The 24,505-nt window shown below is 39.1% G+C and overlaps 1 protein-coding gene across 1 annotated transcript in view; it reads left to right on the top strand.

The window, feature by feature from the left end:
• The window catches only part of LOC112965803 (glutathione hydrolase-like YwrD proenzyme), a 28,543-nt gene extending 5,106 nt beyond the window's left edge, over positions 1-23,437 (top strand). Inside the window, exons 3-12 of the mRNA XM_026065174.1 lie at positions 1,401-1,554; positions 3,144-3,297; positions 4,337-4,543; positions 11,490-11,642; positions 16,170-16,257; positions 16,836-17,007; positions 18,763-18,925; positions 20,830-21,000; positions 22,101-22,185; positions 23,193-23,437. Coding sequence (XP_025920959.1) covers positions 1,401-1,554; positions 3,144-3,297; positions 4,337-4,543; positions 11,490-11,642; positions 16,170-16,257; positions 16,836-17,007; positions 18,763-18,925; positions 20,830-21,000; positions 22,101-22,185; positions 23,193-23,437 — 1,592 coding nt within the window. The remainder of the gene's footprint in view (positions 1-1,400; positions 1,555-3,143; positions 3,298-4,336; positions 4,544-11,489; positions 11,643-16,169; positions 16,258-16,835; positions 17,008-18,762; positions 18,926-20,829; positions 21,001-22,100; positions 22,186-23,192) is intronic.
• The last annotated feature ends 1,068 nt before the right edge of the window (positions 23,438-24,505 follow it).

Here is a 24,505-nt window from a genome sequence, read left to right on the forward strand (position 1 = left end):
GGGGCCATTAGGTAACTGTCAGCCTGTACCAGCTAGGTGTGTGGCCACTAAGAAATCTCTGATGCTTCTCAGATTTCCATTACTTTAAGTAAGTAATGCCTCTTTTTATTATTGTTATATTTGTTTAGTCTTGTAAGATTTATTTTTGGAGTTCCTTTGCAGAAAATATGTTTTGTTACATATTACTCAAAATCCTTTTTTTGTAAACCACAATCCCTGAAAGAGAAAACAAAGGAGTGTCAATCCTACTGTGGGCCATATAAATAGCGCTGAAATACAATTAATAATTAGTACTGATATCTAAAAATCCCACCTGAGGTAATTTCCAAAAGAGGAGAAAAAAGGAACTGGTTCATTTAGGATTGCCTGTTAATTATTTCTGTGTGTATGTGTATGTATTTTCTAGTTTTGCTCTAATTTTTGTCAAAACGCACAGATAAAAATCAGAATTATTTCCACAACCTTGTGACTGTCTACAGTTACAAATTCTTCCTGCCACCTTGAGTGCACAACTGTCTGTCTCACATCTTCATTCTCTTGTTGAGTATAATTTAGATTTTCTTCTTCCTCTTGACATTACAGAATTAGATATTTGAGCAAGAAGTAGCCAGTGAAAACCATGTCGTTTTCTTTAAGCTTGAGAAATAGATAAATTTGCCTCATGTTTCTAATTTTATTCTTCTAGTGAATAAACTGGTTTTCCTGCCTTGTAGGGGAAGCTTCATTGGATGCTATCACTGCTATTGATTTTGTGTAAACTTCCTCTTCTTTCTTGGAATAAACATACCTGTTGCTCACTAACCATATGTCTTCAGAGCCTTGTAGTGTTCGTTGTGACACAGTGCATTTCTGAAGAATGCAACAATATGCAGTGTGCCTCCATATGTATTCTGCCTTTAAGCACAGTGGTTTTCATGCTTTGGTCTGCTTGTAATTTCTTTTTCTGGCAGACAGTGCAGCTGATGTTTCACAAGAAAATTTCAGTTATAAATGACATTTGTGCCAGTTCTGCAAAGCCCTGAAAACATGAGAAATTGAAATTACTGTTGCTTGAGTGAAATCTTGGTTACACGTTGAAGTACGTAGCACGAATTGCCACCAGGTTCAGTGGAGGCAGATTTTAATGTTTGTATTGTTGTTTCCAGCAGGGTTTTTTTCTATCTTTGTTTCTCCTTACATACTAAGATTCTCATACTTTTGTATCTTCCACAAGAACAAACATCTTTAAACTAAGAAGTTTTCACAACTTCTGTCTCTGAACCTGGAAGTTCCTTCTTTGCATCTGGAACCGCTCAAACCCTTATTACCTGATCACGTACTGGTTGGACAGGTTTCCCACCCCCCCACCTTTCCAGGGGACTTTCAGACTGCTCAGGTTTTGATAGACATCTCTATTGCAGATACTTTAAAGAATGGTGGGAATGCAGTAGACGCTGCTGTGGCTGTAGCTGCTGCCCTCAATGTCACTGAACCTGTCAGCACTGGCGTAGGTGGAGATTGCTTCTGTCTTTACTATGATGCAAACACAAAGCGCGTGCATGGTCTTAACGGAAGGTAAGTTCCAAAGATAAAGCCTGGGCAATCCTCTCCTGTGCTAAATACCAGTGCAATTGAGAGGAAAGTGCTCCTGTGAATTCATTAACTCACTGTACCTAGGAACAATTTATGGCCTAAATGGCTCCAAGTGAAAGCAGGAATAATGCTGCAAGTTTAAATAGAGTTGTTTTGCTTTTACTCTGGCCCAGAATAACTGTCTTTCAGATCTTTCTTTCTAGACTTGGTGAAGGGCGGGGGGAGGGGAGGAGGCAAGGGAGAACTAGCTCTTAAATTTCTGCTGCTTGTTTGTGTTGCTGACAAACAGCATTCCCAGTATGCTAGCTCTTCAATACCATATGGGCTTCTGTGGTAGTAAGGAGATGTGGGGCTGTGCATCAGTCTTGAAGTGAGTGTTTCTCCAGTTACATCCCTGCTTCTTGGCTTCGGATCCTCCTTTTGTGTTGTCCAGCTGATTGTTCGTGTGCTCTGCTGAAATGGTATAATTGTGGCCGTGTAGCTCTGTTGCTCCTCCCAACCCATCTGCTATAAGGGGTGTGTCTGCCTTACAGACATCCTTGCTCTAAAATCCCTTATGTGCAAATGGTTCATGTGTCTCAGAGAAAAGTAAAGAACCCTGGTTTGCAGGAAAAGATTCCTAGGGTGAAAAAGATGTTCATCCTGAGCTGTTACGTTATTGATACCTGGAATACCTGAATGAAATAGGTTCAGTTATACTTCCAGATCATCTATCTGAAAAGAGAGCAGTTCTCCTTATGGATCATAAACTGTAGATTGTAGAGGGAGGCAGATTGGAGAAAGACGGGAGAACTACTTTTTGTGTAATTGGCAATAGATCATTCCTATTTACTTTGTGGATCAAATTCCAGAGACTAGTATGGTTTTCAATTTGTTTGAATTTAAGAATTGCCATGGATCTCATCTTCTAGGCTGTCTCCTGTACTTAGAGGAGATTCTGTACAGCTTTTGATTGACAGCCAGAATAGTTATCATTTACTGAGTGCATTTTAATCAATTTGCTGTGAGGCTTGGATGTTTAATGCCTTATATTTATCATCCTCATAACAACAAACATGTTTTGAGCTGGCTAGTTCATCTCCCATGCTGATTTCACTGGGGACATGTTTGTTAAGAAAGGGGTTAGAGTCCATATTTACACCTCATTTCCTCTTTAGTTGTTTGTTTAACTTCCTTCTATTTGAATTCTGTTCAAAAGAGAGATTTTCATGACTGAAGAGAGAAGAGTATTTTCTTCCACATTGAGCTCCTCTGATAGCAAAAATGAAGAAGTTAAAAAGGAAGCAGCCAGTTGGATTTTTAGCTTGACAGGACCTTGGGGATCTGAAAAGAATATTCGTCCAGGTGCCCTTTATGTTCCCATTTTGTTAGTGGGAGATGAGAGAGGATGGAAACACTAAATATTCCAGCAGCAACATGAAGGATCAGGATTTCACATATCACATGATAGAAATGAAGGCATCGGAACCACTGTCATGCAGTACTTGGACCAATATTTATGCTCTTTTGGCATATGACCAGCAGCCTGTTTCCTTTGTCGTGTTATATATGTGCTTCTGATTGCTTTGCAGTGGCAGGTCTCCAAGGGCACTGACTATTGAGCTCTTGAAAGAACAAGGGTTTGATGAAGCAAATCCTCTTCCTCCACTTCATGCCCATAATATCACAGTGCCTGGTGCAGCAGCTGGCTGGTGTGATGCCGTTTCTCTGTACGGAAGTAAAAAGGTGAAGCTAAATGAAAATGCCCAATACACCTTCAAGTTCTTATAAATTCCCAGTATAAACAAATATGCTGCGAGTGGGATTATGATTTTTTTAATAAAGCTAGGGTTTTACTAAAATGTTATAAAATATTAAGATATTTAATCCAGCATCTTTCTTTTAATGTACTTTTAACCCACAGAAGGACAATATTAATGACAGAGGGACTTGAGTGCAAACATTATTCATCCAGCTTTTGGCTCTTGTTCATCCTTTGAAGTTTTGACCCATTACAAAAATAGCTCAGGATCCAGACTAGGTGGGGAGATTTGAGCTTGTGGTTTGAGGCTGTCTTGAGTTCTTTTAACTTCAGAAAAAAATGGTAGCTTCCACATTTTTGTCTGCAAACTTGATGGTATATATTTAAATGAATTTTAAAAAGAATGCTATGTATGTGGGGTTTAGTGCTTGGTAGTGTTTCAGACAACAGGCTAACAAGTTACTTAACGTAATTGACACCATTTTGTACTACCACATGCTGTTGCAGTTGATGATTTTGATACCATTTGATTCTAGCAGGAAAGTCTGGTGGGTGCTTTGAGTAGTCAAGATGGAGCTTCCAATAATGTTGCACTCAGTATTGTCAGCAAGAAGATAAGGCTGGAAAAATAGTTTCCCTGAGCAGGCATAGGTTCGTTAGCTTTGTCATAAGTACTCATTGCATAGGTAAAATAATAGTCAGAATCTATAAAACTGTTCTGATTTATAACATTAAAGACAGTATTGCAAGTATGTTTTTCAGGCAAAGTGCAATGTTAATGTATGCTGTTACTGTGCTCATGTGCTGAATGTTTGGGATTTGGAGAGTGTGGGCTTATTTCCTAAGAAAACCCCAGAAGTCATGCAAGTACCTCCATGGATCTGGTTGTATACAAATTATTTGCCTCTAGGGGAAGTGTGTTGTGTAAGTCAAGCTCACGTAAAATTTTGCTGTATGGGAATGTATTGTAATTTCAGTAATTCAAAAATAATATTGCAATCCTTTCCTGATCTTCTTTCTTAGCTCTCTATCGGACAGCTGCTACAGCCTGCTATTGAACTGGCTGAAAGAGGTTTCCCTGTGGCAGAGATTACTGCCTATCACTGGAAACGTGATGCTCATATTCTCCAGTCACTTGGAAACAAGCATGGGAAGGAGTTACTCATTGATGGCCAGGCACCACTGCATGGACAGGTTTTCTCCAATCCCTTTTTGGCTAACACTTTTAAAGTAAGGAATGCACTTTGGGGATACCCAAAACAATTGTGAGTCATTTTGCTTTGTTCTTCAGAATAAATAAAATGTTTAATTTTTAGTTATACATTAAGGATCTAGTTAGATATCCTGTTTGTATCCAGGGTTCTCACTGACTTCTGTGGAAGCCTTGTTGCAGAAGAAATGTGAGATGGAGTTGTCTTACCCAAATCTTTCTTCACCCACAGTTAAGACAGTGCATGATTTCTATGAGATGATTTTGCCCACCATGCCTCAAATTGCTAGTGGCTTGACCTTGTAGTCTTTGTACTTCCTGATGTCATCATTAGGCTGCATAGGCTCTTAGAGTGCTTGTCCTTATGAACATGTGACTACATGTTTGTGTCTTTATCTGCAGTGAATTTACTCCTTAGTCACTCCTGTAGCAGAGACCAGAATTTGAGTATATTTGCCTTTGCACTGTTGTAGTTGCTCATAGATCTCTCAGTCAACAAATAAGTCAGATTAAAAAATGAGACAGCTCATGCAATGGTAAGTCTATTTTCACACCAGTTCTATACAAATTTAAATGTTACTTTGTTATGAACTGATTGAAAAATACAGTATAAAATCTTGGGTGTGATGTGAATTGTATGCAACCTGTTGACATCCCCATGCAGAGACAGCAGGTACTGTACTATCCAAAGAAAAGCCCATGGAGGCAAGGATGTGACATGCTACTGCTGTTATCAGAATGACTACTTTTTATTAGCCCAGATTTCTTGGCTAGAGTATTGGAAGGAGGAGAGGAAAGCGCCCCCACGCCCCTTCTCCAAACTTCTTTGTCCCATAGTTCTCCCTTTGTTGTTGCAGCTTTGGAAAGTTTACCTTATTCCTGTTTCCAGATCGTTCATGCGAGGGGTGTGTCTTTCCTCCTCCTCCCTCACCCTCCACCAGATCATCTTATGCTCATGCCCACAGCTCTGTGCAGTCATGAAATCAGCAGTAGGTACAGCAACAATTTGGTTGCTCTGTAAATAGGCATCCAGATGGTCTGAGGCATATGAACTGTTTTGTACTACATAGTTTGTGGCTGGTAATTATTGATTTGTTGTTATCAAATTTTCCAGGCTGGGAGTAGAATTATACTGTTGGTAACTACATCCACATTAAATTCAAATAATCCTTTCCACTGAAAAGTTCTGTATGCTCTATCTGTCCTTATGGCATAGTTCTACTCATTACTATGTAGTGTCTGGACAGGGCTCTGTTGCTGAATTATTACTAAACAAAAGGATTCTAGCTGTTCCTTCATTTAGCTGTCTTTTTTTCAGGCAAAGTTTATCCCAACTTGAAATAGAATAACCAGTTATTTTCTTGTAGAAAGCCTATCTGGTTTTCAGGTGTAGTATCCTAGTATCCTCTCAGGAGCGGAGTTGGAATATGTTAACTATTTCACAAATTTATCTTTTATTATATTCTGTACTTTAAAGTTTCTTTTATTTCATGAGATTTCAAATGGACCATTTTATTTTATCCACATTGTTATTGAAAACATTCAAGATACGTTTTTAAAATATTGGATTAATTTTGGATTTCAGAAGTGAAAACAAATTTTAAATGTATTCTAAACTAGGTCTTTCTGTTTAAAAACAAACAGAAGAGGAATCTTTATTGCTTTTGCAGGAACAAATTATATTTGATTTTATAGATGGAGCTTCACTCCTGTGCTCAAAGTTGGCAGAGATTGTGAACTCCAGTTCATCACTTAACTTCAATTTAAGCTCTGTCATGAAGTCTAAAAAATGATGCAAGACTGTGTTATTGAATCCCTGAAGCATGGGATATACAGGAAGTGAACAGCAGCTGTATTTTTGCTACTGTGTTGTAGGAATGATGTAGACTGCATTTAATGAAAGGAGAAGTGGTTTTACTGTAAATAGGTTAATTAATGGAGGTTTTGCAGGAGCCTATGTTAAATTAGTTTTATTTCCATGGCAACTCTTTCTGCTTCCTGGCTAACTTAGTTTAAATAAATGTAAGACTGAAGTGGGTGGGAGATAGGCCTTTCTATTTAGTAATAAGTGGGCAACTACCATAAATTTCCATATCCTGAACAGATAAATATAGGCACTTAACCTTGTTGTGTAGGGAATGTAATGTTACAGGTTGCTGAGAACCAAATGTCAGCCAAAACAAGTAGCTAATTGAGAGTGAGAGCCTATTGATGTGCCAGTTCATCCATGCTAAAAACACATACAAGATTTCAGCTGTAGGAAACAAAATGCATTGCTCTTTTGTTTTCTTTCTTAGAAATGTGCTGTGAAATTATATTGTATTTACTAGTGTGACTAGAGCTAGGTAACCGTTAATGCATTCTATGATTAAAAAAAACCCTTGCCCCTGTTTCTGCTTCAAGTTTGAAGTCAATTACCGTGCTATTACAAGGCCCAGACAGAAGTTTACCAGGATGTTGTTTTTTTCAGAGACATAGCATTTGTGGGTTTTGGGTTTTGGTTTGGGTTTTTTGTTTTGTTTTGTTTTGGAAGGCATGGGAAGTAATCCAGTGTTGAATGCAACAACAGGTTTGTTCATAAAACTGTAAAAATTGCCAGCTCAGGTATGGACAAAAACATTTTATTTCAAAAAGTAAAATAAAACTCTGATCTTTTTTCATATATGCTTTCCTCTCAAAACTAGAATATGGCATGTCATAAAATAATTCATGTGTTTAGACCCAATTAGTTAAACCTCTTTTTTTGTAAATGGTTAAAGTTGTTTCAGGAAAGAGCTGACTCGGCTTGCGTTGATTAGTTATCACCTGTGTTAATATTTAATGGTGTGGTACCAGCCTGTACCCTGTTACTTTCGGGACACTCCCATATTGTTTTGAGAGCTGATGCATCTCCTCCCTTAATGCCAGGTGTCTGGGATAGAGTGCTCTGTGTGGCCCTTACAGGTGTGGCGTTTCTGCTGCATTCGTCTTTGTGTAAAGGCTGTGGTGGACCCTACCAGTGCAAGCATTAAGATTGAGAGCCTAATCCTGGTCTTGCTGACAGTGATATAAACTAGAAATAATTCTAGTTGTCTGTATCTCATTTTGAAAAATATCCTGACCCTTTTGAAGTTGGCCTGAGGTCAAGGGACTGTAGCAACCCTTAGATTTCGTACTTCACTTCTTTCATACCTGTTTCTTAATCTGTATTTTGCCTGTCCCTCCTTCTACCACCAGTGCCGGAGATCAGCTGAACCTGTGAGATGTGCTGCTTTCCCATCCCCTCTCTCCTGCTTTGTTTCACGCGCTGTCCCCCTGGCTGTTACCAGTGTCCAAGCCTGTCTCCCGTACGTGCAGACAGTGATGCAAACCTGTGGTAGTGCGGACCGCACCTCTTACTGACTTCCTCCTGGCACTCTTCAATTACAGAAAGACAAGTGGGAATGAAGGAATTAGAGTTCCTGCTCGTACGTTTTTTCTGAAGAACCAACTGGTCTTAGCCTGTCAAAAAGAAGCCTCAGTGAATCCTGGCGCTTTTAACATTCGGTGTGGGCTCTAGAGTAGGGAAAGCCAAACAGTTGGGGGAAATGAAATCTGTAAGGCTGCTGGCTCAACCTTGCAGTTTCCTGAACCAGGAAAAAGACATGGCATATCAGTTTTGTTGCAGTCCCACTAGGATTTCAATTCCTGATGATTTGATCAGCTCATTCATCTGTTTTTTTGAAATTAAAGATACCACTTGTCTCTGTGAAATCATTATCCTCGATGTCCAGCCACAGAGGGAACAGAACTGTGTACAAGATCAGGGAGGGCAACACATTGTAATCTTTCTGTGAGCAAGAGATGTCGATAAGAGAAATACTGAAGAAGGCACCTGTCTGTTCCAGAAACAGGGATTTGAAAAAACACCAGAATGGTATATAGACTGTTGTTCTCTCTGCTAGTCAGTTCAACTTCTTTGTTTTCCTCCCCCTTCTCCCTTTGTTATGTTTTTAATACTTTAACAAATAGAATGGAAATTTAGTTTCTTGTAAAGGGGAATGTAATGGCTGCTTTCCTCAGTTGTGCCTGGATACTGGCTTCCAGCAGTTACGTTTCAGTGGTTAGAGCAGCAGAGCTCAGCCTCTTTGCTGTGACTGAGGATGCAATTTGGCAGCTGGCTGGTGCCCATCTAGGCTTTGACCACCACCAAAAGGAGGAGGCGTGGTACTGGCTTATTGACAGTAATGCCTATTCGTCTGTGCGGTGGATCAAGGGACTGATCTGGCTGAAACTAGTTGTTTATTTACTTTTTTTATTATTATTATTTCCACCTCCACTGGGGTGCTTTTCAGACAGGTTAGTTCTCTGATCCAGCCCATGCAAGGCCACAGGAATGCAAGGACCAACATCAGGGAAGAGACAGGAATGTATGGCTGCACATGGAGAACAGGACTGAATCTGCAGCAACAACTTACCCTTAGATCAGGTTAAATCAACTGCTAAATTGCATCTTAAGACTGTACAGCTAACTATTGGGCCTCTCCATGCAGTAACATTAATCAGTAATCAGTAACATTAAAGTTTTTTGGTTAGTTGTTTGCATTAAGACAGGTATTTCCAATCACATTCGTTTATTCTCTGTGAGTTTAAGTTAGAACTGGGCAATGTTGGCTACAACTTGTTCTGGACAGGAAATCTGAGTCTGGTCTAACTAACATGGCTTCTAGTCAGGAGGAAGCTGCTGACTGTGATGGGATTCAGCTTCTTCAGAATGACTGTGAGTGAGAACAGCTGGATGCAGGGAGTTTGCTGTTGACTCATGCAGTATTGAGGCCACAGTAATAACACTGAGCTGCTTCCAGTTCTTGCTCACAAGAGGCATCCCTGGACATGTTCAGGTGTAAATTGTTCCCAGTGCTTTTCAAGAAGATAAAATAAAACCCAACAGGTCTGCTGATGGTGGGAATATGTAAGTTGCAGTGTTCTTAAGACACTTTTTTCAACCCCTCTGAAGTCCTAGACGTTTGTGTTCTGTGTAGTGTGAGCAGGGGTAAAAATCCATGAGCAGCCCTCTTCTGCTTTCCCCCCCCCATCATTAGGGAATCACAGAGCAAATAAGGCTGACCTAAGCTTTTTTCTTCATGGTTGCTGAAGGAATGGAGGTGAGTGTACAGCATGGTAGCTAGTTTGCCTGGAAGATGGCCTCCCGAAATGCTGTCAGACTTTCCCTGCCCTGGGAAGGGACAGCCTCAAGCAATGGTTTATGTGAGTAGTGTCTTAGCTTGGGTTCCAGAGTCAGATTTGCTCGTGGTTAAAATATGTCAGCATTAGGTTTAGCAAAATTCGTGCAAGATATGGACAAGCAGCAGGATACCTCTTTGGAAAATGGCAGAAACCCATTGTATTAGGGTCTCCTGCTTTACTTTGCCTAATGTAGAGGTGGGCTATATTTTTAAATTCTTTTTAAGGTGTGTCTCTGCTCCTGTTTTCCCTTTCTGGCTATTAGCAGCCTGGGGTTGTTTTGGAAACCAAGAATGGACTTACGTATTTGGTACTAAGGATTTATTTTAATAGTTTCAAGTTCTGTGTTGGTGAACTACTGGTTTTATTGTTGCATTTTTGTTAATTTGTTGGTGACTCATCATTGCACCATCTAGAGCAGCTGGGAATACTACTTTCAAATTTAACCAGGTGTCCTATTCTGTTTTCCACTGGAAAAAAATATATATATAAATGCTTTTTTAATGGTGAATGTATTTCAAAGCCTCAGTAAGACTTATAGCTTAGTTGTGTCAGGGTAAATTATTTTATATCATCATCACCAAGATGTGTCGTAATAGCACACTGGGCTGTGTTTCATTTACATGACCATGGGATTCTTTTCAGCTCGTCAATGTGTGACCTTGTGCAAGTGCTTTAGTAGCTCTCACACCCTTGTCTTTTTTGAATAAAAGTATTGTATATATTTGCAATATAATTATCTATAATAACTCAAAGCTCCCCAACCTGCTATGTGAAGTATCATCTCAATACAATGACTTCTTTATATTCAGCTTCATCTTTCTATTCTCATGCTTTTACTGATTTGCCAGTCCCTTTGAGTGTAGACCTCATTCAGTAAATGTTGACAGTAACACTGAAATGTGTTAAGTCATTTTATCTATGTGTGTATATAGGGTAAAATGGCCATTCCTCAAGAATTCAAGAGCAGGATTAAATTTTTGGAAGTGTGTTTGCATAGCTGTTCCCTTTTTTGCTCAAAGCTACACTTACAGTCACAGATAGAACAGGGTGTCTTCAAGTGCAGCAGACTTTGACTTTGTCAAAACCCATGTGTTCTGATAATGCTTTTCTTTTTCGCGGTTTGTCTTTAAATAGAAGTCACTAGCTCACATGATTTTTCCCTTAGTGTTTTAATAAGCCATTTCACTTCATAAAATGCCACTTGTCGAAGCATCACAAACTAGTATAAACATTAAATCTCCCTACCTTTCTGTGATGCAAGTTGCATTCCTGTTTTATAACTGGGGAGAATTTAAGGGCAGTGTTGTCAAACTTGGAGTTCTAAAATTAATCATCGATAATTGCTATTCGGGCAATTGAATAGGTGTCCTAAATTTCAAGGTGCTGAATATCCCAGTACTCCAATTGAAATCTTTGGGGTTTGGTATGTGAACTGCAACAAACTTTAATTATGAATTGCAATTGGAGTATTTATGCATTCTTAAAAAAGAGTTGAACCAAACTAGAAAGTCTTCAAAGTAACCAAAAAGAACGCATTAAACTTGCCTTCTTTTGAAGGGAAAATGTCATTTTGGTAGCATGATGATTGCTTGCTTAGTTTATTGCCTAGGAACAAAATTGGCACACTACTGTTTTGGGGAGTTTATGCATCTTGCTTACAAGCTCACCTAAATCATTGAAATTATGTAACTTTTAAATGTCTTTAACACAGATTATCCTGTAAGGTTATTCTTACCTGATGACATTTTATTTCCCTTTCAGGAGCTGGCAAGATTTGGCAAGAAGGGCTTTTATGAAGGTCGGATTGCAGCTGCTATTGTAGAAACGGTTCAGAGGCACGGAGGAGTGATGGATTTAGAAGATGTCAAAAGCCACACCAGCGATGAGGTCAAACCAATTTTCACAAATTACAGGGTATGTGGACAGCTCTTTCCCTGAGACTGGCTGAGTTTGTGGCATATTTTTTATTTTGGTTAGCTGCACCCCGCAGCCCTACACAACTGGGGCTGCCAAATGCATATATGTATGCGTAGATGTCTTATGTGCATTAGTAACCCGGTTATCTCCATACCTGTGGCTGTTAGACATACAGTGTTACAGTTGCTCGTTAGCTGTGTGCTTGCTATTTGCCTGTAGAAATTTTGAAAGTGTATAGATCTGATATGGTAAAATATCTTTTTTTTTTTTTTTTTTTTTTTTTTTTTTTTTTTTTTGTTTTTTTTTTATTTTTATTTTTTTTTTTTTTTTTTTTTTTTTTTTTTTTTTTTTTTTTTTTTTTTTGTTAGCTAATGAATTTAGAACTTAAATTTAGACATTGATTTTAACTGTTGATACTTGTGGATGCTTCGGTTTGTTAGCTTGATTCAAATGCATCAACATGCAAAAACCCTGCAAACGAGTGAGCTTTTAAGAAGTAGAAGAATATTGGAGTAGTGGAAAATTAGTATTTAAAAAAAAATTAGGTGTAGTTCACAATGGGAAAGAGAGAACTTCTCTTTTTATGCTTCCATAGCTTTCTGAAAGAGTCAGAACTTTTGCTGAGCTGCATTATTATTGCTGGGAGAGAGAGGGGAAGGTGTTGGACCAGAGTGAGAGGGGAGAGGTCAGTTGCCTTGAGACTTTTTTCCAGCTAGTAAACATCTCCTATGTACAGGGCAAAGCAATTTTGTTGTAGATTCAGAGTGGGTGTAGCCAGTTTGCCTGATAAGCTTTCTCTGACAGGTCTTTTTTCAAAGTAGTAAGCAAACTGGAGTTTGACCAAGAAATGAATCCCTCTCCTTCAGATATAGAATGTAGTCAACTTTCTGCACGCATTCTGATATCTTTAGTCTCTCCCTAAATTTCCCACTGAATTTTCTCCAAAAATTAAGACAGATTCTACAAGCAAAAGGCTAGCGAAATTGCTGAAACCAGGTGCAGAAGCAGATGCTTGTCTTTTAGGCACTTTGCTGAGTTGAACAGAGTTGAAAGGAAGCATTAGGAAAGATGGGCTCTCTCTTTCCCCATCTCAAAGATGTTTTTCACAACATAATACTGTATAGTGCACACTGGTTTTCATTTGTTTACAGTTGTCATATCCAGTTGTTTCACACTTCAGAGCAAGTTTCCTGTTGCACAGCACAAACAGGAATGAAATTGAGGTTTCCCTGCTAGTTCATCTCAAGGAAGATTTCCTTTGTCCCACTACCTGCTCTTGTGCCATGACCACATGAGCATAATAAAAATGCTGGCAGATGCCTTCCCTCTTTCCTTCCTTCCCATGTACTTCAGTGTTAGCTGAAATATTCTCCACTGCTTTGCACCATGAGGCCGCACTTGGACCTTCCTATCTTTCCAGCTCTGCATTTCTGCTACAAGCTGTTTTTGCATATATTTTGTCTGATGAACACCTAGATGGGAATGTTACAAGGGATCAAAAGTATGTGTTGAATAAGGCTGTATATTGCCCTGTTAATGAAAGTCTTCAGCCTCAAGAAACTCTTATGGCCCTCATGCAGAAACCTTTCTCTCCTCCCTGTTACCTCTGCAGTCTTGGGTAATGACTTTGAAGCTTTAGCTGTCCTGATGACGCTGCTCATCTGCTCTGACTCTTGCATTATGTAGGCCATAGTATTCTTCGAGGGGTTCCTGTGCTTGTTCGGCCACGTTATGCTGACAGCAGTTGATAGGAGTATACTAGGTTTGGGCTTATTGAGTCAAATGATAGGAAATATGCTGCCAATCTTCATGGTCTGTACTCAGTGGTTATTTCTCCTTATTCAGCTTGAAAACAATCTTTTTAATACTTCTGACAGCCCTTAGAAGTGATTCTTTCTTAGTGCTGGTTCAGTTTGGTGATGCATATAATGATGTAGAGACCAGTATTTTCCAAACTGTTGTTAGTCTTTAAAGAGCAATAAATACTGAAAACTTAAATATAGATTTTGAAGAAAATCTTTGTCTTTCTTGACTGTCCCAGCCATTATCCTTGACAACATGCCATTCTGTCACTTACACAAACAATTGTTGCAACATATGTTGTTTTTTCCATTATTGTTACTATAAGAAAATAAAACACTAGTCTGTTAAGTTCTACAGAATCTGCTAGGGCATCTGATACGCAGGGTTTGCTCCTAAGTCATTTTTCAGTTGGAGTGCTTTTACTCAATAGGTAAGGATAAGGCAGGTAATAGGATATGACCGTATGTATAGGTATAGCCTCATAAGTATTATGCGTAGAAGAGCAAAGTTTCATTTTGGATTTCTGGATGACTAGATGTTCTAGCTTTGCCTAGTTATACTATCTAATATTGTTCATACTTGCTAAAACTCTTATAGTTCTGTTTTATGCTGAGAGTATTATTGAAAAGATAGTTGGGTTGCAAAATGTGTGAGAAATGGGAAGGTTCATATTCTTGCCAGGAAAGAAGTTACTACTTGCATTGTCTGAGTAGGTAGGTCAGTGTACTCTGCCTTGGTGGGTGTACTCCCACCTTTTAGACACAGTAATATTTTAATGTGTCTCCCCCCTCCTCCCCCCCCCCCAAGAGGAAGCATTCCTTCTAATCCAGGTCTTGCAGAAAAAAGTTATTAGCCATGCAGCGGCACACCCCTTACCTATTGAGCAATATTTTTAAATATAGAAATGAGCAGATGTGCCCAGCATGGCTCACAGAGACTGTTTGGAAATACCTGGCTATGTGCAGGCCCATGCCTGTAGCCTTTACTCGAGGAAACTTCTTAGTGACATCAATAGGAATTGTGTCCAAGTTAAGGAATATAGGACAGGCTCTTAGGACTAATGGGCTTGCCTGTTGGGTTAATTAACTTCCTGATTTCAAAGCAGGAAAATCTGTGTACTAGGTAATACTGAAACCAAAACATACTTAGCAGCTTTGGAAGCAGACATTGAACCGTATGAGATACTTGTAGGTTTAGCAAGATAATTTGGATTATCTCAGTGTTAGAAGGAGATGTTTACTTTAATGCTCAGAAGGTGTAAGCCTGTGGTATTTGAAACATTTGATCCATTTTTACACATACTCTGTTGAGCCAGTGCCTAGGTTGCCAAGCTGACGTATGCTGGAAGAATCATGAAATTGCTTGATCTCTCTTGACATGGTTTATGGCTAGATCTGGAAAGGGGCTTCAGAACTGACACGAACTTACAGCTGGGTTTCAGAGTGCCTGAGCTGGGAACCATGGCTGCCCACAGCAGGGCTGACAGCAGTGAGGGTAAGAGCTTGTGCTTGCGCTGGGTTGGATTTCACAGTAGCAGGTGGCTTCTAAGTTGGCTGTAAAGTATGTTGTGGGTGGGGAGCAGGAGTAGGCAATGTCTTGATCCCATCAAAGGGGAGAGAGGGAATTTAGGAGGCTGTGGCAAATCAGGATTCAGAGGCTGAACACCTTCCTTTCCCTCAGATGCCTTTTAAAACCGGTGCAGAGATCACTGGTTTTGGAGCACAGCACTACAAAAAGTTGTGGTGTCCACTTCTGAGCAGTAGATCATTAGAATGCCTCTACAACATGAGAAAAGTCACAGGCCTTTCTCAGCCTGAGGAGGTTTAAATCCACATCTCTTATTCCGTGAAGCCCTTTAGCAGTAGGGAGTACGCTGATCTTGCTGGGAGTGCCTTCTACTTGATCCTTGTCTCGTGTGCCACTTGAAGTAACAAAAGGGTTCAAGACACACTGGGCTGCAGAGAAGGAGCAGCTAGCCCAGAAAGTTGCATCTTGGTGATTAGGACTCTGACTGATAACAGGTGTCCAGCAAAGCAGAAGTTTAGGCACATACACATTTGGCAGGATTTACAGGGCATCTTACTTCCCCTGATGTCCCCTTATGAGCAAGTACTCTTGTGGTCTAGGCTCTTATTCTTTTGACAGGAGGCCTACAGATCTGGTGCTGAAGGCAGAAGAGTCCTTTTCATATTTTTACATGCCTCTCACAAACCTCTCTTTGACTCACACATTCTGCTGCAGACAGGTTTAGAGCTTTCTCAGCTCTTGGGAATATGAGGCAAAAACAAAGGTCACAACATGACACTGACTGCACCAAGTACTGAGTATCCTTCAAATGCATTATGAGAAGTGTGTATCTAATTAATCTGCAGTTGAGATCTGTTCTGTGTGAAGGATCAAGATTTCATCCCATGTAGTGATAATAATAGTATTACCACTATCTAACACTGGCCTTTTGGCAGTGGGTTGCATTGCTGTGCTAATTGCTGTAGCAGAATACTGTGCTAATTTATAATATCCATATCTTATACTAAAAGATGGAATAGGAGAAGAGAAGCAAGGAAAGGCAATGTCTTATTGTTCAGAAGTTTTTTTTTTCCTGTCCTGAAGAAATACCTGCCTTCTACGCTGTTTTTAATATAAATTTTTAATAATGTTCTCTTTTTAGTTGTTTAAAGCAGAAAAAAAAATTCTTTTTTTTTTTTTTTCCCCCTTCTGTAGGGTGTGAATGTTTGGGAAATACCTCCAAATGGACAAGGAATCACAGCTTTGATGGCCCTAAACATTTTGGAAAATTTTGATGTTAAAGGTATGGCTTTTTGTCCAGTCATGTGTTTTGATAGTATGCGTTTCTTTTTCAAGTCTGGCCATTTCTGAAAGTGTGATTCAGACACAGAAGAATGAATCTGTAAAAATTCTCAGCAATTTCTGGTTCTGAGGAAAATCCTCATAAAAGCCCAGTCAGAAGGCATGATTTTGATTTAAATAAACTGTACAATGGATAGGTTTTTTAATATATTGCATAGTAAAACAGGATTATTGGAGAAAGGTCTTTTTAGTATGAAAGACTTCTCATTTTTATGTCGAAAATATTCTGTTTTGCAAATTACAGTATAAGCTTCAAAGAAAATCTCTAGTATGATTTAACTGATTTTTATAGCAGCCTTATATAAACAGCCTTTTTATAAACAAGCTTTTCAAAATTCTTCATTGTTAACTACTGTGTGTTCAGTGCTGTGAACAATATGACTAAATCAATACCTTAACTTCAATAAATTTTTTGAATAATGTCTGGGTGCTCAGTGTTCTTTATGCAGTAATGCCAGAAGTTTTAAAAGACGTCTGGTAAGTCTAATGCAATTGTCTTTTTGTTGTTGCTACTTTCAGTCATGGGTCATAATACAGCTGACTACTTGCATGTGCTGATTGAGGCCATGAAACTCAGCTTCACTGATGCTTTCTCATTCTGTGCAGACCCTGATAAAGTTCTGGTACCTACAAAAGAACTTCTGTCCAAAACCTATGCTAAAGAGTGTTCTCGACTAATAAATTTACAAAGGTATTTCTTCTTTCCTTGCTTGCATTCATGGATTAGGCATGCAAGTGCACTCTGTAATATTGGAGGAGCTCAGTTACTGGAGATTTTCGTTTATTTCTTTACATATGATGGTCTTTAGACTTCCTACAGAGTTGTTTTGTTTGAAATATGTCTGCCTCTGTTAATTTTTTGGGCTCAAAAATGTGTGTTCATTATTAGCCGATGTATACAGTTTTACTTTCAAAAACTGTATCTGAAAGATGAAGGGCAATAGTAGAAAGCAAGCAAATAACAATTGATATATCATAGTAAAGACTTATTAGAAACAATTAGTCTGCGCATTTTAAACTAAAATTATAGAACTAAAAGAGCTGTGCCGATGTCTTAAACTAATTAAAAATATATATTTTAAGAGATTTAATTTCAAAAATAACCCCATAATGACTGCTTGATATTTTTCTCCTGCATAAGAATAAGACTAAAAATTTTACTTGGATAACCAGGGAACTGGGGGGGGGGGGGGGGGGGGGGGGGGGGGGGGGGGGGGGAGAGAGAGAGAGAGAGAAAAATTTGCCTCCAACTTTTGATCTCCATCAGTGTGATCAGAGAACTGTATGGAAGCTGCAGCAAAACCAAGATTTACTGAAACTTCATATATCTGTAGGTGTCTGTGCCTCTTTCAACTAATGATTTCTTTAGTCCTGGTTTGTATCACCAGAGGCAGAAAAATGCAGTGCCATCAGAATCCTTCCCTTTGGCAGAGGGGAGAGGAGAGGCCCTATCAGCTATCGAAGATGGCTGCAGCTCTCTGAAGAGTTCCGCTGTTCTCCATAGCAAACATCAGTGCCCTGAATTTCTGCCTCCAGCTGAGAATTCAGTATGGCAGGAAATGCACTCTTGTTTGTGAATGTGTGGAGCAGAAAGTGGGAGGTGAATCCAAGAACAGATGAACACTGCAGTAAAGCCTTTCAAACATGCTCTGCACATGGCTCTGCTTCCTTACCAGTCAGTCTTTAAGACTGTTCATTATATTCAATGTTTTGTTTCATTGGTGCATTAGAAGGGCAGAAATGAAGTTTTTAGACTAATGAGGTTTGCAGTCCTGTCAAACTCAGTAGGGTTCATGCTTAGCAATGTCTTGAGTAGCTAAAAGTCATTTTAAAATATTTTGTACTATGCTAACCTTACTGAAGGAAAATGACAAAAGTCCGAAGAGCACAGTGATTACTCATGCACACGTAGAAATTCCCATGTGTGTGTAAGTACCAGTGTGTGTTAGTCTGTTTTTGTGTATTTTAGATAGGTGTGTTTACTTTAGTTTATTGGCAGGATTGTGTTTGAGCTTAACCAAATATTAGTTATAAAGTAGAAATGCTGTATTGATATCGGCATTACGTGACTATAAGAGGACTTTGGATCCATCCAGTGCTTTTTTTTCATATGATAACATCTGTCATTTCAAAGTATCCCTCTGAAACTTGCTCTATCATGTTTAGTTCAGATTATGATTTGGTTTATCAGTTTGGATTAAGTCTCGTTAAATTTTCTCCATTTTTGTACTAGTATAAGGAGGCTAGACTAATCCAGCTCTTTGCTTTAATAAAGCAAGTATGGATTAGGATCATATTCTTGTCATTTGTATGTATGAATAACCCCTCTGGTTCCAGTAGGGTGGTTCCAAGAGGGGGTGAATTACGTCTTGTAGATATGCAGTGACTTATTTTTAACCGAGCTACATTTTGGTGTGTGCTAATGTTAATATTTTCTGTGTTTCAGAGCCAGTGACAAACTTAGTTCTGAAGATGTTTTGCCGTTAGGAACAGATACAGTCTACTTCACTGTGGTGGATACTCAAGGCAATGCCTGTTCTTTCATCAATAGCAACTACATGGGCTTTGGTACAGGACTGGTACCAGATGGCTGTGGATTTACTCTACAAGTGAGAAGATATTTCCCAATATAGCATGTTCTAGTATGTGTGAAGACAATCTGGGAAGATAATCAGAGAGTCCAAGCTGTACTCTTCTTTCAGGATAGGATAGTTAGTTTTCAGATTTTCTTAATGTGTAGTCTCTGTTCTTGTTAAACTCTTTCTGACTAAGAAATGAACTTTTTTTTTCTTTTTTTTAAACAAAGCCTTCTTTGTGCAGGAGGAGAGCAGAGGTGGAGTTCCAGCCTCTTGCATGTGTTCTTGTTCTGTATAGTGGATGAAAGGTTCCAGGAGAGAGGACGGACTGATGTCATTTGTTGGTTCAGTGCCTGACTCCAAAGAGAGAGATTGTTGTACACCTTCATTTGCCTCAGGAGGTCAGCCTTGTGTCTGTACAGAACTAGACAAAGACAGTGAAATTATGTATGGGGTGCTGTGACCATAGCTGAGCCTTTTCTTAAGTCAGGGGAAGATAGCAATGTCTTCCATGGCTTTCAAGGTACTTAAAAGTGCCTGCTTCAGCAGTGCAAGGTTATTATATCACAGTGACAACTGTGTACTCAGTAACTTGTTTGTATAGAACCTTGTATACCACCGGTGGAGATAACATTGAAAATTATGTTTACGGGGTGGGAGGAAGAATTAGGAAGCTTGTTCTGAGTCCTTTGTAAGGTGAGCTTGGAAACTATAGTTCCTCTTGTCATTCGGAGGGAGAAAGTGGAAATGTCTGATGTTTCTTGGATTACTATTGTATAACCTTTGTACCAGTTAAACATTCATATGGGAATGGGATTTGTTCTGTTATGTGCTTTTCACAATGGGGAAATTCTTGTCCTCACTCAATTTCTGTGCTCATCTCTTTGGAGATGTTCTGTTGCTATATATAACCCCCCCACTTCTTTTTCCTTGTTTGCTCCCCTTTCACACAGATAGAGGGGTGGCCTGAAAACTGAGCAGAGCAGTTTGCATGGTTCTCTTTTCATCAAACATAATTAAAAGTAGATACATTTTTAAAATATGAAATGCAGCAGAAATTGCACCCAACCACTCATTGTCAAAGATCAATAGCAATAAAGGTTTGGCATAGAAAACAAGTTCTCAAACTTTGTTCTTGAGGAAAAAAATAATCTAAATATTTATTGCCTTGGCAACATTCATTCATTCGGAGTCCTGAAATAACGAGATTGAGTTGCTAATGATAAACTTTAATAGCATGTTAAATTTGTATGTTACTTAGTGATGTACTGTTTAGACACTTCTGCATCAACGTAATTTTTATAACTGAAGTAATCTATCTTAATCTGCAAAGCTCTTTTTGTGAAGAAAGTGACTTCCTGCAAAATGGAAAATGGCAGTATGTATTTCTTTATATCTGTGTAGTAGCTAGTTAATTCCTGTTGGTACGGGTAAAAGTCATATCTTAAGGGCCATACAGTTGTGCTTATTTCCCAAAGATTTTCTGTACAGGTTGAATGAAAGTGTGTGTGTAATATATAAACCTTTTGTATGTACTAATCAGAAACATAAACACCTTCTGTTTTTAGGAAACTTACCACTGTGTTTGAAGCTCATCTGCAATATTTTAACTCTGCATATAGAGTTAAATAGTGTTGTTGTTGTTGTGTGAGGTTTTTTTGTTTGTTTTTGTTTTCCAAGTTAAACACATTTTCCCCCATTGACTGTTTTGCAGGCTGCCCTCAATCCTGCCCACTTCTGTGTACAGTCAGGGACACCATGTGCCATCTCAGATGTTATAATCACAGATTAGCTAATCAGATCAGTCTTGTTGACTGTCATGCACAATTGCTGTAAACTATGTTCTTTCAACTAGATAGATGATGTTTAACAATCTCGTCAGTTTTGTTATATTAGGTATATTATGGTTTTTTTTATTTGTTCGTTTGTTTTTGCAGAATAGAGGAGCTAACTTTTCCCTCTCTAGCAGCCATCTAAACTGCCTTGCACCAGGGAAACGTCCATATCACACTATCATTCCTGCCCTAGCGACCGCTGCAGACAGTGAGGAACTTCTGTGCTCCTTTGGAGTGATGGGAGGGTTCATGCAACCCCAAGGACATGTACAGGTAACATTTGATTTTTGTCCGTCTGTTGACAAATGGAGGGTTTCACAGCTTTTCCTCTGCAGAGATGATTATTGCAGAACTCTCAGGGCAGGCTGTAGAAACCTTCAGTCACACTGAGCCCTCCTACCTTGATCTTTGTGTGTTGTTGCTTGATCAAATGACGTGTGTTTGCTAGTGTATTTACTTATTTTCTAGTGTTAAAAAAGGAGGCACTGAATCCCCTTATTGGTAAATATCAAAATAGCAGTTGCAGAATATTTGTGGAAACAAATTTCGCATCCATAGCTCTAGATTTCCTAAAGGGAAATTTGGGGAGGAAATGTGTGTTTCTGTTCTGTTTGGTTACTGCTGTGGAATGTGCTAGTGATGCACAGAAAATATAAGTGAGAGGGATGAGAGGATGATGCACCAGAGCTGTCTGAAGAGTTGGATTCTTTCATCAGAGAATGCAAGATGGAGGCTATAACCACTTCTGTTACTGTTTTTGCACTCTCCTTAGGTGCAGTCATCTCTCTTCAGTTTAATGTGTCTATTGATAGTCCCTGCTGATAGAAGATGGGAGGTAACACAGGCTTGCAAATAGTTAAAAAATACATAGCCAAAGCAGATATGGTGAAGAGCTGGATTAAATTTAGTCTGCTCTTTGTACATCTGTCTTGCTCACTACAGTAATCCTGTTCCTGTTTCCTTCCCTTTGTGGTGCTTTGAGGGGCTGCAGGAAAATCCTTTTTCTTCTGTAGCTCCTGTTGTGTCTTACATGAGCATTGCCTTTCCTGTAGAGCCTAGAGGTGTATTTTCATTAGAGCATAGAGAATCGTGAATAGGACAGTATAGAACATAGGAGCAAATTTCTTCTTCTTCAGCCTCTGTTTCCAGTTATTGACAAGCCCTTGACTTTGTAAACATTAAGGTTTCTGCATTAAACTTCTACAAGAAAAAAAAATCAGACCTCTCAAGTTGAATTTAAAATAGTTACCACAAAGATAGCTTCTTTGCAAATAGGGAGTCTTCCTATAAAGGGTCAAAAATATTTCATGAGATTAATTATTTTATTATACACAGCCTACCTTATTGTAGAACTGTGTTTATTCTTTCTAAAGGTGCTACTAAATATGTTGGAGTTTGGGATGAATCCTCAACAAGCCTTAGACGCAGCCCGGTTTTGCTTGAACTATTCCAAGGAAGGTATGATCTTAATTTATTGCTTGCAGAGTAAATTGTTAGGCCAGGAGTTCCCAATCATAGTACAGATATAGTGACAGAAGTGATTGTGAGCACCATGCAACCAGCAATTCTCAGCAGCATATGTGTCTGTCGTGGAGAACCGGTGGTTATATACCCAAGTACTTATCTGCTGTTGCCAGGCCTACTGGTAAAAGTAAAGGAGCATTTTGCTTGCTAGAGCATAATCTGAAATAAAACAATTTTTCTGTGAGGTGGAATGGAGTCTCATTCTTGTGATAGTCTTATATATGTGTGTGTGTATATTCATTGTGCATAATTCATATGGTGGATTAATCAGCAGCCCTCTTATGAAGTCTGTATATAAAGAGCTCTGTAATGTCTTTGTAATTGCAATGGTTCCACAGGACACATTCTAATTTTTCTTCAGCCCATTCCATGCACCTGAGTAGCTCTCAGTTAGCACAGCAGTAAGCCCTGTGACTTCACCTTAGGGCAGAGTATAACTGATAACACGTTGGGAGATGTTGGAGTGTAATACAAAAAACAATCCCAGAGGTGTTTTGCCTGACAGGCCAATGTTATTTTTGACATGACTGAAGTTTCCCCAGAGACAGGGCCTTTGGGGTGGGGGGGTAGTGTCACATGACTCAGTTCATCTGATAGGGAAGGGCTGTGATTTTTGTCCTCACCTTTTGAGGACGTTTCCTTTTCTAGTAATTTTTTTTTGTTTTGTCTGTCTTTGTGCTTGGAGAGTGCAAAGACTGTCATCTGCTGTGAAGATGTGTAAAAGGAAGAAGCTGTCCTACTTCCTTTTCTGAATTACCATGTGGTAGCCCTCTTCCTGGTAGATCTCTCTTTTGGAACTAGCACCTGAACCAAATTCCACTCCCATTGAAGCCTTTGTGGTTTGACTCAGTGGGGATGATGCTTTAATTCAGTTCCTACTAATTATTCCAGAGTGTATTGTTCTTGTCTCAGCTGTTACAGAGCACTCTCTTCTTATGCAGAAGGCAGGTGGCATCTGTCACTTGAAGATGGTATTTCACGAGCTGTTGCAGAAGACTTGAGAGCCAGAGGTCACTGGAGCCGGTGGCCCATCAGTGGGCACAACAGAAGCCTGTTTGGTCGTGGCCAGATTATCGCTAAAGGGGACTGGTGGCAATCTTGGGGCACTTTGTCCTCCAAGCACTTGCAGAATATCCTGTGGGCAGGATCTGACCCCCGAGGAGATGGCTGCGCCATGGGGTACTAGTCTGGAATGAACATGTGTGTGATGCTGCAGCATTAATTTTCATGTGTAGGTACACTGATGACATGAATACTTAGTTGCAATTATAGTTCCAAGGAATATAAAATTTCTTCTAATTCAGGGACCAAGTTGTTCCCACCCTCCAAACCAAACTGTAGTTCATAGGAATGGCCCTGCATGTGTGAGTTAGAAGTATCTGGTGGCAGGAGTAGCAGCACTAGAGCACTGTGTGTAGTACAGGTACCATCCGGCAGACAGATGTTTTGTATATCCATACATTGTATATGCATACATTGGCTATTATTGGTTGTATTGTTCTAGTATGTTCCCTTTAAAAAAAAGACATGACTAAGAATGAGTGAAAAAAACCAACAGGTGTTAAATGTTCATTTTCTGCTGCTTTTCTGCATTAAATGTTGCTCAGATTAAAAAGGATCTTTTGTATTCTTATTTTTTTATGGTAGTTTTTTTTTTTTTATTGGTTTTGATTAATGTTGTGTTGCTACATTCATATAGCATTTCTGGGGTCTTGACATGCCTGTCAGAGGAACATCACTATAAGAGATCTGGCTATATGTTTGACAGCTGTTTTAAGGACCAGCTTTCAGTAAAAATATAGTGCACTGAGTGTATACGGTTAAATTAACTTCAGTGTTGTGATTTAGTGCTTAATGGAAGGGTGGGAGTACAGTGTAAGAAATCATCTTTCAAGGGTCTTGTGCACATGTCTGATTTGTTCTTCTGCTTGCAATATGTGCTGTCCAGTTAGTACTGATCCTGAAAGATTTGCAAGCAAATGCTCTGCAATATCCATCATAAATCTGTCATGATAATATGGAAGATTTGTTAATTTTAAACACAAACTTCACATTTGACTGCTATGCAATCAATATATTGACTGTTCCTAACCAAGCAGTAGTTGTGGGATTATTCAGCAAGAATAATTTTAAAAGTTTTTTAACTGGCCTGAGCTTACTAATGGCTAATTCCAGAGATAAGACTGCATGAACAGTGAACAGACTATATGCTAATGAAACAAGATGGGCAATTGGACTGGGTTTTTTGATTTTT

The sequence above is a fragment of the Apteryx rowi genome, unplaced genomic scaffold, assembly GCF_003343035.1.
Source record: "Apteryx rowi isolate R43461 unplaced genomic scaffold, aptRow1 scaffold_224, whole genome shotgun sequence".
NCBI classification, from domain to species: Eukaryota; Metazoa; Chordata; class Aves; order Apterygiformes; family Apterygidae; genus Apteryx; species Apteryx rowi.